Here is a 16,944-nt window from a genome sequence, read left to right on the forward strand (position 1 = left end):
TGTCTCTTGCAGCATGAGTCATCAGTGCTTCTGCCCTGTGATACTATGCTGTGCTGTTCTGCAAACCCTGTCTGGGACTTTTCAGAGTGGGACTTTCTGCTCTGACATTGCTGGAGAATTCTTTGTTGTTGCTGTCAACTGTTACAAGGCCTCAGTAGACAGACTAGTCTGAAATTCTCCCCAGCAATCTCTTTGGTGTTTCTCATCGTTGAGACATACGCTTACCTGTGTCTTTTTTCTTTAATGCTGGATATGTGTTATGTCTGCTTGCACTGTGTGTTTACAGGTGTAGACTCACTGGGCAGGGCAGAGGGGCTGTAAGGGATGAGTAGCTTTTCCAGTGAGCGCCTGTTTCCGTCTCTTGTCACTGTTCTGGCCCCACTCAAATTCCTGGCCAATGCAGTTTGGTCTGATTTAGGTGCTGAAAGAGAAGCTGTGGCAGCATGTTCTGGAGAATGGGGTTAGTCACTGCCCACTGCCCTGCCAGGTCTTTATCGTTTGAGGACGTTATGTATTCCAGCCTCAGGGAATTTGAACCAGTTCAGAGTTAACAACTCAGTTAATATACTGGCATGGGTCTGAACTAGAACTAAACTACAGTAAACTCAGTCACAGATGAACCCAAGCCCACACTGGAACTGAATAAAAACATTTGCTTGGTTTGATGTCCTCAGTAATAAATCTGCAGAATTTCCTACTTTTCAACGTATCTCTCATTTTACTCTCAAAAACCCGTACTTGGTGAGCAAGATTAAAAAAGGTAATGATGATTATGGTATAAATTGGTCATAAGGCCTATTAAATGCTAGAACTTGATGTGCAGACAACTGTGTATTTCTTTCAAGAAGCTTGGCAACTTTTAGCTCTTTTGCCGAACCTCTCTTTGTAATTGTATTAATTCAGATGCCTTTCTTTTAATGCAGTAGCTTTTCTAAACATTTACATTCGTTTCATTTAAGAGGTTAATTTGTAAATAAATAATAATAAAATAGATATTTTGTCATCTACACAGTGTATAAATAAAATAAACCTAAGTTTATCCACTAGTATATCTTGACGGGTGTTATTCAGGTGCTGTTGTAAAAAGAAATAAAAATATAGTTTGTTTTGCTTTGATATCAAGTCTAACTTTTCATGTTTTGCTAGCAAAATTTTTTAAATATGTATTTAGTTATTAAACATTAGGATCAGATGAATGCCCCTTTTTAGGTCACATGACTAGTCAAGTTTAGTATTGAAGTTTTATAGACGGTATCAGTGTTGCCTATATGCAACTTTCCTGTCTCAGAACTCCTAATCTTGTGTATATATTTACATATTTTTTATAGAAGGAAAGATCATTTTTATACATTGATCTCTGACAATTGATTACCACTTAAAATGGGTGTCTTGTTGTCATAATTATACACTTTTTAAAATCCATAAAATGGTTTTGATTGTGCATTTTGAGTAATTATATAGTTCAATTGCATAGCCAGTATTAATTGATATTGCTCCAACAGAATGATAGGAGTTATGTCACTTGATGAATTGATCCTGTGTTTGAAAATTATTTTCAAAAATAATAGTAGATGTTTGAAAAATTTCCACTTTTCCAGTGAAGGCAGGCAATGAAGAAGATTTGTAAGTTGTACCCTGGAAATGCTTTGAGTAAAGCAGAATTTGAAATAAAAATTAATTTGGCTCAAGCGTTCTCCTGCAGTGCCTTGTGGTGAATTGCTTAGGAAGGCTTTAACATTTTTTATCTAAAATAATTTATTTTTCAGGACAAACACGTGCTGACAGTAGTAACAATAGACAAGATGTTGGAAAAACTGAGGAAGTGCAATGAATTTCTGGAGCTAATTCTCAAGGGACTTAATGAATACCTAGAGAAGAAGCGCCTGTTTTTCCCCAGATTCTTTTTTTTATCTAATGATGAACTCCTTGAGATTCTTTCGGAGACCAAAGATCCTACTCGGTACAGTAATATTTGATAGATGTATTTCTGGCTCATGGTGCATGCAAACAGGCTTGTCACACTGCTTCTCTAAGCCCAGAACTCTCTTTTTACTCACAGACAGTGATGGTATAAAGTATGTACCAGATTAGATTTTATGAAAGGTGAATGCAGAGTAGTTTTTAATATGGGTAATTAAATTTAGCTTAGTTTTCTAAACTAGTAAACCCCTAGGATCTGTATACTGTTGACTGGAGTTGTGTTTGTTTTTTGTTTGTTTTTGTTTTTGTTTTGTTTTGTCTTTAGGTGCAGTCATAGTAAAAGTATTTCAGATTTTTTTTTCGGTGTTTTAACTTTTTCTGGAATTCTGCCTATCAGCCTCATTCAAGGTTAGGCTACAAATGTTTTTCTTCCAATGAGCAGAATTAACTCTGTGAAGATTTCTGCAGAAGCAGGCTTGTTAAGCAGGATAGCCCTTTACCATGAGCAGAAGAATTGGGGTTTGGTATGCAGATCTGAGTGTGTGCAGTTAATGCAGTGCAGGGTCATGCAAGAATAAGACTGAAAATGAATAATAAAATGGCTGTCTCAGTCACAGAGAAATGTTCATACAGTGCAATGAATAGGGCAAGAGATCTTGTGAGGAAAAAAACCTCAAAGGTTTTTTTTTTTTTATTTTCAAGAAATGTTGTTAAGGTTATACTTGGATGCTTTACTCAAATTCCTTAAAGTTTACTATGGTTTGTTGGGAAGGCATAAATAGGGGAATTTAATATACTGTGGGTAGATTAGCAGTTGAACAAAGGATGTTTAAACTTTACTAGTTTATACATTACAGAGACCGTAAGTAATATTTTACATGTTTAAATTGGTCTTCAAAAAATAAAGTGGTAGGCATCTTGCAGGAGTAGTACACAAGAATTATTGCTGAGGTTAATTTTTTTTTTTTTTAAACGAACTAAAAATAATCTTTTAAATAAGTTCTTCAGAAGTAAATTAAAATAAAAACGTTTAGATCTTCCTTTGTAGTATTGGCAAGAAAACCTTGTCAGATGCTGTTTTGTTTTCTAGAGTACAACCTCACCTGAAAAAGTGTTTTGAAGGAATTGCAAGAGTGGAGTTTACTGATGTATTAGATATTACACACATTAAAAGTAGTGAAGGAGAGGTTGTGGAACTCACAGAGACAATCTCAACATCTAAAGCTAGAGGTCAAGTTGAAAAATGGCTGGTTGAACTGGAGGCAGCTATGCTGAATTCTATCCACAAGGTAATATGGTCTAATCTCTTATTTTGCTGTTTGCACTGAAGCATGACAAAAACAATCAGTAGATGATTGATGTATAGATGTTAAAGAAACAAAATACTTCACTGCAGAGATTGCGTTGTCTGTTATATCCAACATAAAACCAACTATTTTTGGTCCTGACGTGGGAAGACTTAACATTTTAAGCCTGTGAAAACCTATGCTTAAAGTTAAGCAAGTATTAAAAAGTCTGTTGAACTGAAGCATTTATGCATAACATGGAGGCAGAAAATTCCCTAAAAAAACATTTTGGTTTGGCTTTGATCAGTGATTATACCTAGCACTCTAAAGTGTCAATAGATTAGATATTTTGTATTTGATATCTCTTATCCCCAATTCTAAGTGGGGATATGTATTCCTTTCCTAAGCAAATGTCATTCAGTGTTGTTTCCTTTAGTATGCTTTCACATATACCGGATTTACTTTTTATTCTTTGCACATAGCATGAAACATTAAAATGATGGATTTATAAAGGTTAGACCTTTATTTCAATTCTGATGTCAATTACTTGAATACAGTACCTTTAAAATTCTGTGAAACTAAATAGTAGGGTCAAAAACACTTGTGCCAAGGATTCTTTTGCCAGAGATTTTTCTATACTTGATATGTAGGAAAGACTATAGAAAAAAGTAGAGCAGAGCACTTGAAGCTTTTTCATCAGTCAGACACTGCTGTTATTGTATATATTTGCATTAGTTATTGGGTGTATGAGTGCCTAAATTAGGGCTTTATACTGCCTTTGTAGTCAATGGAGAGCAGAATCTTTCTCCATGGAATGAGTCCAAGACGGACTGATGCACTGATGTTTTAGACAGAAACCTTCTCAGTTCTCAAGAGTTTTCATTTTCTCTAATTTATTTGTATCTTTTTAAAAGGCAAAAAGATACAATCCACACTGGATGAAGCTATTTCATATTAGTTTAAGGTTTTTATGTTTCTCAGTTGTGCTTAATACTTACATGCTTGAGCCTAGTTAGTGAATATGACTTTTTCTTACTGTTGAAAGTGTGATGAGAATTATTATTGAGAGACATGCAAAAATTTAAAATTGTATCAATCATATTCAAATTTTGATTAAATAGTGCCATTCTGTTGTCTTTGTCTCTCGCGTAATAAAGAGGCAGGATGGAATATCTTGTAAGTAAGGAACTGGACCAGCAGTCAAGATATCTAAACAGATTAATGTTTCTATGTTACTGAACAAATGGACCTCTGAATGAGTTTTTCATTTATAAGGTGATGGTGATTTTGATCTTATGAGAATATAGTTCCAGGTGGTCTAGAGAAAATCAGAGAACTGTTCTTTGGAATGGAAGCATTGAATCATTGTGCTATTGTGAGTGGTTTTCAATATTCATGGCATTTGATATATGTCCTTAAGTTCTGAAATACAGTTCTTATGATTTTTTTGGTTGCTTACACTTTTACTGATGCATTTGTTCAGTGAATTATGCAACTTATTTTATATAGTTATGTATCTGGTTGCTATGTGTGCTGCTTGTCTTTCCCTGTGCTAACTGGTATCTGTATGAAGAGGAATTTCCTTCATTAATTCTAAAAACACCAGTTCTTACCTTCATTGGTTCTCCTGTGATTCTTTTATTAACGGACAAGATTAAATTGAAAGAATTTCCAGGTTTTTAATGTCCCTCTTGAGTATGACTGATTTGATCAAGACTCTTAATTCTTTTTTCAGATTGCATTGTTCTAGGTTTCAGTCTGTCATCTATTTAACCATTTCTACTATTATTTTCTAGTCCTTTTCAATGCCAGGTGAGGTAATTAAAGGTGCACATACTTTCCCTACTAAAGGCTTAGAGTGCAACAGTATAATTGCGATAATGGCACAGCAGTACATGAGAAATTTAATAACCTTATCTATTTGGTGCATATAAGACAAGGGCAAATGGTGCTGCATAAATAAGAAATGAGTAAGCACTGTTTGTTTGCATTTACCCTTGACTGCAGTACTGTTATAAAGCTCTGAAACAAATAAAATTTTCGTAGCTTTAATGTTGATACAGTCCGATTTTTAGTCATGGATGTATCTTTTTTATTGATGCCATTATGTGTATAGATTTTCTTAATTACAGAGAGGCTTGGAACTGCAAAACAAATGGCAGATTTTCATTCACGTAATTTACATTAGCTATCTGAGGAAGCATATAAATTTATTAAAGAATTGATAATAAATTCTGTTTGTGTGGAAAGGTTGTAATGGTGTAAACTGCGTTGCAGGTTTTTATTTCATTGGGGTTACCCTTGAGTCCAGGTTCATCATTCCATTATTAGCAAATAAGGTTAGATACAAGTGTAAATAATATCTGCAAAGTTAAAAGCTCTGAGATTTTGATAGAATGAGTAGATGAAAAAAAGTCCTATGAATTTTGGATATTACTTCCAACTAAATGTGTACTTGTTTTTTAATTTCATTTTAGTTGAGGCTAGAAAATTTGAAATTTCTGATGGCAAGAATCGTATTAGAATATGCTGCGAAATTAGTTTTCAGAATTTTTTTGTAATCAGTCAGTTCACATTATGACTTTTTATTTTGAGCTTTGAGACATTTGCTTGTAAGATTTCAGTACTACAGAACTAAATTTGAGTGTGAATTTTGACTCTGATCAGTCTTTGATTCCCAGGACTGAAGCCTAACCTAAATTAATTCTAGAGATGAACGTTATCTGTTTTCATGTGTAATTATAGTATGCTTTTCTCCTGTCTAGGTCATTGGGGATGCAATTGAAGCTTATCCCAAAACTCCACGTGTTAGTTGGGTAAGAGAGTGGCCTGGACAAACAGTTCTTTGTGTATCCCAAACTTTCTGGACAATGCAGGTACAGATGTCTATTAAAAGTGGCCAAACGGTAAGAACATTCTGAAAAGCATAATAATAATTTAAACTATGTAAAATTGGTATCATGTAATGGTATGTCAGGCCTTTGGTTATTTCCCTTTTGGATAGCTGTTCAATGTAATAGATAATCTTTTGAGTATCTGACTATCTGCTTCCTGAGGACTTTGAAGTTAATACTTCCTTTTAGCTGTAGGCAATCATGCTTCAGCGCTATGTCAGAGTAGCTGAATGTGGATAGTAGGTGTTTCTGTGTAAGCAGCCCAGTGGCATAATCAGGTAGTGTGAATTGGCATTGCTTGTCTGTCTCTGATTCAGAAGTCCAACTTACCTTCATTAATCTTTAGTGCTTTTTATAAAGATGGGCTAGGACTAGTGCAGAAGATAGTGCCATCCTGATGCTTGTCATATAACGAATATACATGCAGAATGGGTACAGGACTTACGATCTACTAGCTCTACTAGTGGGAAGAAAGGCACTTAATACATTGAATTTAAGGTTTAGGGTATGTGTTTTGTAAAACTTTTCTTGTATCGCTAAGGCTTAATGTTTCTTGCATGCTTGTTGTTTTTGGAGGTGTTCCAAAATTTTACTGGATGTGCATCATCAGATAAGGCAACTAGATGTTTGGACAGAAAGAGTCATCAAGTTTTTTGCAGTTTTACATAAAGTTATGTCTTTATGATACTTCATGTTACTTTATCTTCTTTTGGTTCCAATTTTTTGCAATGAGATGGTATCCACTGGAAGAACTTCTACAGCATTGTGTTTTTGAATTCTCCCTGTTCAGATATAGCTGAGACAAAGTTAAACCTAATCTGTGATCCATGTATGGAATAGGCATTATAACAGTTGCTACCCATTCACAGGTAGCTTACAGGAGCAATAACTCCTAGTAATAATGGGTGTTTTGAGCAGCTGCACTTCTGACATACGTAGAAAAGAAGCTTCTGAGTGTCTTCGAAGAGAGAGCTAAAGAAAAAAAAGGATAGTATCTGGCTGGTACGAGGAGTAAATCTTGCAACAGGCTGAAAGAGTTGAAAAAGATTTGAAAACATTTTTTTCCCCTGCCCAGTAATAAGGGCAATCCCCTGTTCCCTAAGGAAAGAAATATGCTTTCACATATTCCACGTATTGTCCTCAGTTGTCCAAGAAAATGAAAGGCACCATTGTTTTAATGAGGCTGCAGTTAATGTTGTTAGTGAATAAATGGAGAAAATTAAGTAAGAGTTAAACTCTTTGGCTTTGGGGAAATGTTTGTTACAGAATTTTAAGCCTAGATAACAGCTCTCAGACTAGTCTGCACCAAACCTTCTCTGCAGCTGGGAAAGTGTTTTTCCTGTGAGGCTTTTACTCAAATTCTGTTGCAGTGGGAATTTTGCCTGTGTGGCTTCAGTTCAAGGATCTTCATTCTGCTGTGTAAAAGGGCTTATATTTAGTGAAGCAATGGAAGGGGATTTTCATCTTCTGCTGATGTGCCTCAAACCCTCATTAGGAAGAAGAACACCCAGGCTGACAAGCTTCAAATATCTCTCTAGCATTCCTCTCTTTCATATTAAAACATAAGAAACATTGCAGACAATCAGTGACCACATCAGAGCCCACAAGGACTGCATTCTCCATGAAGTAACAGCTTTATCTTGGACAAGATAAACACCATCTTACCATCTTAACAGCAAAGGCAGTACGCTCAGTGCACACTAACAAAAGTCATTAAAAACACAAACAAACAAACAAACAAGCAAGCAAACAACTCTTCAAGATTTTCCAGGACAAGATGCCAATATTGTTTAAGTAACTCATCAAATATGTGTTCACACATACATGCACTTGTATACACACGCATGCTCCTTGGCAAACATTTTGAGTTCATTTTTTTCCAACAGATAACTGTTGTTCGTAAATAAAAGGTCCACATTTCTCATTAAAACCTAATAATAAATTAAGATATTGTATAAAAACAAAGGCATTTCATAAATTTTGAGAACTTTGTCTTGTGGACCAAGTACACTCTCAGTGAAATAGTCATATGGTCAGAAGAATACTACCAAAGAATATTATTGATATAGGAACTGAGGGCATTCTCTGTGCCTCCACTGAGATCTCAGGTCCTTACATGTTTACTAAGGATGAGCAAGTGGTTTTTTAATTCTGACTGGAGTGAGGTATTTAGGATTTTGGTTTTTGATGCAACACTGTAGCAGCTGACTTGCTTTTAAACTCTGCATTTCCTTTATTATACTCATAAATAAAAATAGGTCATTCTGAACAGATGGTTATCCAAACTTAATGGCTGGGAAATAACTAGCTGAGAGGAGAGAGGGCTTCAAGAAATGCAAATCATAATAATCCTGTGAAGGTTACCAATGCCAGAATATCTGAGGTCAGAGAGAAAAAACTAAAACCGGCTTAGACAAGTTTTTCTGCAAACAAATCAAATCCTTTCCTCTTTAGAAACATGCTTTGGTGTGAACGTACTACTAAGTTAATACCCACGTAATTATTTACTTCCTTTCTTTTCTGTCTTATTCTAATATAATTTGAATTCCTCTATATGCTGTTCTGTATTTCCCTGTTTGTGACTTGCCAATAGATATGAAGAAGAGAAGCTGTGTGATTGAGACCTTTCTTACCTGATAATACAATTTCGTACAGGAGTTACTCTCCTATTTTAACTTATCCCTGGAAGTCTACTGAATTGATTTTTTTTCTCTTAGATGTGTAATTGTCTTAACATTAAATGAATGCATTTGGTTACCTTCATGCTAACAATTGATGTATTTCTGCTACTTTCTACTACTGTACTGGTGACCTGGCCGATCTTATTTCTTAAATCTTCAGCAATAAAATGTGAATCCCAAAGGGGATAGAAAGGAAGTTCCATGCATTAATGATGACTCAGGAAATAAACTGTCAACAAAAAATTGATAGTTCCGAATTCTGTGCACTGAGCAAGTCATGAGGAGTTAAATTTGTGTTCCTCGCACAATTTGTGTTCCTTCTGTTCAAAAACAGAATGCTGTCTGGGATATGAGTAGGAATGTCAGTCAGTTAAAAGAGAGAACTTTTGTCTTCCATGTATTTGCAGAATTTACTCATGTTTAATATTCTTTTCTACTAATTAAGAAGCATGACTTCCCTTTTCTCTCTGTTTTCATGGTCCCTCTCATGATTTCATGTAATTTCTGTCATCTTCATCCGTTGCAATCAAATTGGCAAAGGAGAGTTGCTGAAGAAATTCACAATTTCCTGACAGACCTAATTAGTTTTTCCTTCCTATTTAAACTTCTTTCAAACATATAAGAGAGTATCTTTTCTAAAGTCATTATGGATTTCTACCTAAAATAATTCACCAATTGTATTCTCTTAAGCATTCTTCTAAGAAGAGCGGGGAGCTATGTGATGTTTCATGTATGTTTATATTCTGTGGTAGTCTTTGATTTACAAAGCACTGAGCATTTCAGAGTTTTTCCAGAGTGATTCATGATGTTTCCAGAGAGAAAGACAGGGCTGCCATTTTAAGCCTAAAGGCTATCTAAACAGGTATTAAATTGTTGCATGACTTGGGATGCTTGTTAGGATTCCCAGCTCACATCAGCATTTATTCTGTCAAGTGACAGGGAATCTGGGCAAGGTTACTTACTATAAACACTTGGAGCACTTCTTCAAAGCACAGGTTCGTTTAAGGAATCCCAAAACTGAATACTTCTTTTTGGCAGAATTGTGTTGTTACCTCTATTTTCTTAGACCCTAAGTTCCTGCCTCCTTAAGTCAGATCAGTTACCTGCGCTAGAGTGCAGGTGGGCAGGCTCTTGAAGGACGTACTCCCATGTACTAGAGTCCTAGTACTTTTGTACTGGTGTAACTAAAATCCTTCATGTGTTTTCATGCATACATTGTGTAGTTTATCCTGTTTCACCTCAGCATTTAATTTTTGGGTTCTGCAGAAGAGCAGTAACAGAATAGTGTTTGAACCAGTTATACCTTTTTTTTGTAGATGTTGAGAACATTCAGGCTTAGTGTGGACTTCTAGTAGATACTGCTTCCTAAAAGAGTCTTCTTTTGAGCACAAAAGACACATTTATAGCCAGAAAACTCCGGAAAGTGTTTTTCTATGTCTTCTTTTTTTATTGCAGTTCAGTAAGGCACTTCATCACATCTAAATATTGTCATGATCCAAGTGCTTTTCTTAACTGGATCTTTTCTGTTTACCAGTGACTTATTAGTATAAAAGAAACTATCAGTTACCACACGGGAGAAACAATTAAACTAACTGAACACAAACTATTACCAAAAGTTAACCAGCTGAAAAATTGCAAGAAAATACATTTCCTTGTTAACTTCTTTGACTTACAAACGTGTTACTTTTTATAACTGTAGTCGGACATAAAGGTTTTTTTTGGCATGATAGTGTCCTGTATACGTGTAAGTAGATCTTTAAAATACTTAACGGTGTTTTCATTTTCTTTATGTGAAATATATAAAAAGATAAGGACTATTTCCTGTATTCTCAAAAGCAAATAGTGTATGCTCTTTTGTTTCCAGGTATGTATCATATGTATCAGAGGTGTTTAAATAGGGTTCTGTTAAAGTAGAAGAAAACAAAAAAAGCCTTTTGAAGTATGCCAGTGAGTGAAGGACACTGTATTATTGTTACAATGAGAAGGAACACTTTAATACACAGAAATGATGGTAATATTAAAAAGTATGTACATTAGTGCCTTAGATTAGAAATGCAACTTTCTAACTTCTTGACATTTTCCCAGGCACTAGAGCATTTTCTGGAGCAGAATAATAGACAGATTGAGGACATTGTCACCTTGGTGCGAGGAAAGCTGTCTAAGCAGAATCGAGTGACTCTAGGAGCACTTGTTGTGCTTGATGTTCATGCTAGGGATGTTCTTGCATCTCTAGTAAGCAAGAAAGTCAAAGATGAAAGTGACTTTGAATGGTTAAGTCAGCTTAGGTACTACTGGGAGGTAAGTGATACCTCTCAATCCTATTAGAAGGTAATTTCTGTTCACAGCTTTTCAATTTGTGCTTACTTGCTGACACAGAATAGTTACACTAATATGAGAATTTTTGCTCATAACAGAGAATACATCTAACCAGTCATTCTATGGATTGCAAACTAGAATGGCCAATAACCATAAATAAGCAATTTTTAATTAAAATTACTTTTTCCATTACTGCTGACTTTCACTGCGTTTGCTGAATCTGTAGGAGGTTTATGGATAAAATTTGTTTATTCAAAGCTTTGCTTTTCTGATTCTACAGCATAGAGAATGCTGTAGTGATGATAAGTTTTAGTTAAAGGTTTTAATCTGATTTTTTTTTGAGAATATTATTTTATTTGTGTGTTATACTTCTTGGCAAAATGACGTTTCTACAGGATAGTGGTAAAATACCATATATTTACATTAATCAGGAGAAAATTTCCTGTAATAAAGAAGATGTTGCACCTGTAATTAAAAAAATATATATATATATATCGCAATCATGTATTACCATTATTAGAGTCACCAAATTAACCATGACTGCAGTTGTTGGTCATGATTACTTCTGTTGTTTACCTTTCAGAAAGCCCCTTACTTTCTGAGGAGCTAAACAATAAAGTTTTACTCTGCAGTATGGTTGGTAGGATCTTTTTTGAGATAACAGTTAATGGAAAAAAAGTCTGATCTTATTGTTGTGTAGATACTTGAGTAATCATTAAATGGCAATATTTTTTGTTTACTTGGGTCACATTGAAACTGGTGTTTCAGAGCAATTAGTGGTCTGCCACTAAATTTAGGAATTTGAGGAGTAGTTATTGAGTTGTTTTTTTATTCCTATTTATTTAATCTATAAAATCAATGCCTGATTCCCTAGGAAGGGCATCTACAAACAAAGATGATCAATGCTGGATTGAAGTATGGATATGAATATCTTGGCAATACCCCTAGACTGGTTATTACTCCACTTACAGACAGATGTTACAGGTAAAACCACAAATTACTAAATGTGCTATATTAGCATTAATTTATTTAGTTGAGGTATTATATTAGTTCTGAGAGTAGGTCACTCGTAAAATTCTGATTTTGTTGTTCTAATAAGCGTAATTAGAATAGGATACTTTTTTTTGGTAGGTTAGAATTGGACCTGCATCAGTATCTTAATTTAAAATTGTGATAAAATAGATCTTTTGAGACACTCTAATTGGTGATGTAAATTACAAGTGGAACGAAATTTAGGAAGTGGACGGCGAGCTACGATCTATTTTGCGCTTCTAGGAAGCTTTATATGTTGGTATAAATTTTTAGACAGTTGGCAGGAGTAAGTAAACGGTACTGTTAGAGGAAAATGCAGACATAAAACAGCAATTTTTAGAAATTTTTAGTAAAAGCTAGAGTGGCTGGAAAAATGGCACAAGAAATGGTACAATTTGATTTTTCTTTTTTTTCCCCCTATTCTTTTATTTTCAGAACCCTATTTGGTGCGCTTCACCTACATCTTGGAGGTGCCCCTGAAGGTCCTGCGGGAACTGGAAAAACAGAAACTACTAAAGATTTAGCAAAGGCTGTAGCTAAGCAGTGTGTGGTTTTCAATTGTTCTGATGGATTGGATTACATTGCATTAGGAAAATTTTTTAAGGTTTGAATAAATCTTGAGGGCCATATTCTCTATTATAGTAAAGCTCTGTAATTAAGTGATCTTAAGGTATAGTAAATGTAGCTTTGCCTACTTCCAGGCCACTGCATAATGCTAGTATTGTGCAGACAGCTCTCGATGTAATTAAGAATGCAGCCCAGATATCAAAATTGTTTTTCTGTGCTTTAAAAATGGAATATACCATAATTTTATTTGTTTCAAATAGACAACATAGATGCTGTCTAAATGAATACTTTTTATCAAGTGATTGGAAATTTAGGGGAGTTGAGGTTTAATCTAAACTAAATAAGCTAGTAAGAGTAGCTATGTTATGCAAATCTAGCATATTCATTTTAATATCAGCCTGAAAATCTAAGCATTGCACAAAGTTTAAGCTCCTAGCTTAGGCAGCTCTGTATTATGAACACCTATTCTGAATGACTGTATATTTCTTACAGTCTAGTGTCCTGTTTTGGACTGGAATGATAACAAAAATAGAGCAGGTACGCTTTCCTTGCTGGCAATACCCTTCCCTTCTGAGTCGGAGGTGGCATTGGAATCATGTGCTATGCCTTCAAAATTCAACATGACAAAAGTTAACCAACATAAACTAAATTGAGTGTTTATTTAAAATGACAAAAGCAAAACTCTGTGACTTAAATGTGAATTTTGGAATTAAATGTTAACAAAGCAGAAAGTACTGTCTGAAGACTACCTGTGCTGCAGAGACAGTACAGTAGCATTTGCAGTGCATACCTCAGAAAAGATCTAAAAATTAACTAGAATTGTAGGAAAAGAGAAAGCAGTCTTCAGTTATAGTCGAGTATCAAACATGCTATAATACCTTCTAAAAAAACCAGTCATTTTTATTCATATCATAAATCTAAATGGTTAATTTTAGACCTGCAGTATTCCTTGCATTGCCTTCTGTCATTGTGTCACTGTCTGTCAGTACAGAGGCAAAAGAAGATTTTTTTTTTTTGCAGTCATATTTAGAGGTGAAATCTTCTACCTTGTCCAGTTGTAAAATACTAACTGTAAGGGTAAAACATGCAAAATGTGTGTATTAGATAGACAGTTTGCATATGACAGAAGAAATAGTATTTTGGATAAATCTGTACAGGTTTCTTGTCCTGATTTTTTTTTTTTTCTTTTGGACAAGCAAAATTTAAAAATTCTATAATACTTTTTGGGAGTATTTCTGTCTAGAGTTTGATTAGAAGTTAGTGCCCTTGATCATGATTATAAGTCCTCTGCTTGTACGTGAAATCTTTTTCTCATTACAGAGTTGTTTCATTCAGCATTGGTTTGTCCAAAGTAAGTAGTCATCTATAAACTAGTCATATGTTTGTCTCTTCTAGGGCTTGTTGTCTTGTGGGGCATGGGCTTGCTTTGACGAATTCAACAGGATTGATTTGGAAGTACTCTCTGTGGTTGCTCAGCAGATTCTTACTATCCAAAGAGGTAACCTGCTATTTTAATCTTGTCTTTCTCTTAAATATGGAAAAGAATAAAGACACAACAAAAAATCCCCAAGAATGACTTTAGTTTTTATTCATCCCTAGGCATTAATTCAGGTTCTGACTTAATAGTGTTTGAAGGAACTGAACTGAAACTGAACCCCACATGTGCTGTCTTCATTACCATGAATCCTGGTTATGCTGGGCGTTCAGAGCTTCCTGATAATCTTAAGGTATTATAACACTTGTCATTTTATTACCTTCAGTAGCTAATACAGAGAGTTAAAAAAGAAATTACTTTCTTGTCAAATATAGAAGTTAGTAAGAATGTTTAGTACCATTAACCGTCAATTTCTCAAAACAGTTTTTGGTGACACCTCTCACAACAAGAAATTAAAAAGAATAATTAAGCTAAAAAATAGGGATAAGCTAATAAATTTTTAAAAAAATCAACGTCAAGAAGTGGTTGTTCGATTAAAGATTTAATAATCTGTCAGGAAAGGAGAAGAAAACATTAAAAAAGCTTTATGTATTTCTTGGTCAGCCTCTTGAAAGTTCAAAAATTAAAATATACTTTTGTAGAATTCAAGCTGTGAACAATATCTTAACATTTGATAAAAATTCTAGTTTTTTGATTAACGTCTGTGTCTTTCTGAAAAATTTGGTTTGATCTGAAGGGAGCAAACAAAGTGTAGGAGATTTCTGTCCTGTTTAAGTCTACTATTGAGTAGCAGAATTTTTTGTGCTGTTCATTATTTTTGAATAAGTTTGATTCCAATGCATAAAAAGCATTCTCTTCCTTTGCATATAAGCAGTCATCCACTGACGATGGGAACCAAGTGAGAAATTCTGATCACACTAATGTCAGAGCAAGTTTTGCTATTGACATTGATTGAGCATTACTCCTTTTTTTGGTATTAACTAGAAAATAGAGTTGTTTTAGTGGATGACACATAATTTTCCTTTTGCTTAAGGTTTCACAAATAAGATTATTGCAGCATGAGGACAGTTGTTATGGAAACAGAGCAATGTGTCAGTATTCATCTCATCTCCTAGACCACTTCTACCTTGCTTTTTAGCTCCCAGTGAGACTGTTACAAAAGTGTATCCTACATCCATTTTTACCTCTTAAATACGTTCCTCCTATGCCCATAGCAAGATAAGGAAATCGGAGCAAATGTATTAATAAATTAATAAAAGCATGTAGATAATACACAGTCTTTCTCAAAACTGTTCGTGAAGTTCACTCACTGGCACAGAGTGTGAATGCAATATACAAAAATAATCCATGTATAGAGGAAAGAATAATGAGAAGAACTTCCTGGAAGAATTTTAAAAGCAGCAAAAGTTTTGTCTGTTTGAAAAGTTTTGACTGCCAATTTGGTAGAACAATGGTAAGTTTGTTGGTAAAAATGGAAATATAGGCTGCAGTTAAACAACTGTAATAGGAGGAGTCTGACAGCAGCTGCTGCAAAACTGATTTATGGTAGTTTTATGGGACTCCTCTATTCATTCTAAAGTTTGTGGTGTTTTATGTGTTTTTGTTCTTAATCTTGAATAAATAAGACCTACTACCATGAATAGTCACTAAGAAAAATTAAATATTTTTAAATTTTTATGGAAAACTGTAAAATACGTTGTAGTATAATCATGGTCATAATGATAGTTCAGTTTAATTGGTCATCCCAGTATTAATGAAATAATGAAAAATTTTAGTCTTTTATGTAATTGTAGAAAAATGTGCTAGAATTTTTTGCTAATGTGGTTTTTCATATATGTGTCTAATAGGCTCTCTTTAGAACTGTGGCTATGATGGTTCCTGATTATGCCATGATTGCAGAGATAGTTTTGTATTCTTGTGGTTTTGTTACTGCTCGACCTCTCTCTGTAAAAATTGTCGCTACGTATCGTCTATGTTCAGAGCAGTTGTCCTCTCAGCACCATTATGATTATGGAATGAGAGCTGTGAAGTCAGTACTTACCGCAGCTGGTAACCTAAAGGTAAATGATTTCTTGAATTTTCTTTGCCATCCAGTAACTTTCTCAGTAACACATCTCTCTCACAATAGAAGGAACACTGTTCTACATAATGCCAAGCAGATGTTTAAAATGTCACCTTTATGAGTTCCATTGATCTGCATCAGGTAAGCAGAGCAGACCTAGGAAACTCTGAAAATGAGAAGGGTATGTTCTGAGGCATGAGCTGAGGAAAACCCAAGAAGAAATGAAGCTATTAGGTCATTCCCCACACTGCTTGTCTCTGAATGGCTGGCCAGTTATGTGTCTACCAAAAATTCTATTTAAACGCACATTCTTGTTGGTTGTGTTTGACATGTTGACCACTTCTTTGCTATCTTTTTCTTAACGGTTTCAGATGTCTTTGCCCTCTTAGTGTGTAAACACATTCTAATAACACTTTATCTAATATCTGCCATATGTGCCTCTGATCTCTATTTTATCTTTAAGGAAGACTGCCTAGAATGTAGTGTTTTGTTCTGCTTTGTGTAGTGGATGAGTGAGTACATTTTATTAGGATAATTAAGCTGTCTGTTTTTATTAACTTTTTTACTTAGGTAGACTATTAAAATTGATAATTCTCTTCTGTTCCAATCTTTTTACCTACAACCCTAGAAGCAAAACAATAAATAAGCTAAGTGCTGTGGCAAAAAGATATATTTCTTTTAATTTTTTTGTTACATGGGAGAGCTATCTGTACATAATCTTTTAGAATTTCCGCTTTACCGAAGGCTGAAA

General features: G+C 34.6%; 1 protein-coding gene across 2 annotated transcripts in view; it reads left to right on the forward strand.

The window, feature by feature from the left end:
* DNAH7 (dynein axonemal heavy chain 7) overlaps positions 1–16,944 on the forward strand; it is a 121,640-nt gene that overhangs the window by 30,783 nt on the left and 73,913 nt on the right. For both annotated transcript variants that reach the window (XM_068948272.1, XM_068948273.1), the window contains 9 exons: positions 1,767–1,960; positions 3,011–3,209; positions 5,972–6,112; positions 10,867–11,079; positions 11,972–12,081; positions 12,565–12,733; positions 14,092–14,194; positions 14,296–14,423; positions 15,979–16,191. In XM_068948272.1, the coding sequence (XP_068804373.1) occupies positions 1,767–1,960; positions 3,011–3,209; positions 5,972–6,112; positions 10,867–11,079; positions 11,972–12,081; positions 12,565–12,733; positions 14,092–14,194; positions 14,296–14,423; positions 15,979–16,191 (1,470 nt within the window). The remainder of the gene's footprint in view (positions 1–1,766; positions 1,961–3,010; positions 3,210–5,971; positions 6,113–10,866; positions 11,080–11,971; positions 12,082–12,564; positions 12,734–14,091; positions 14,195–14,295; positions 14,424–15,978; positions 16,192–16,944) is intronic.

This window comes from Struthio camelus, chromosome 6 (assembly GCF_040807025.1).
Source record: "Struthio camelus isolate bStrCam1 chromosome 6, bStrCam1.hap1, whole genome shotgun sequence".
NCBI lineage: Eukaryota > Metazoa > Chordata > Aves > Struthioniformes > Struthionidae > Struthio > Struthio camelus.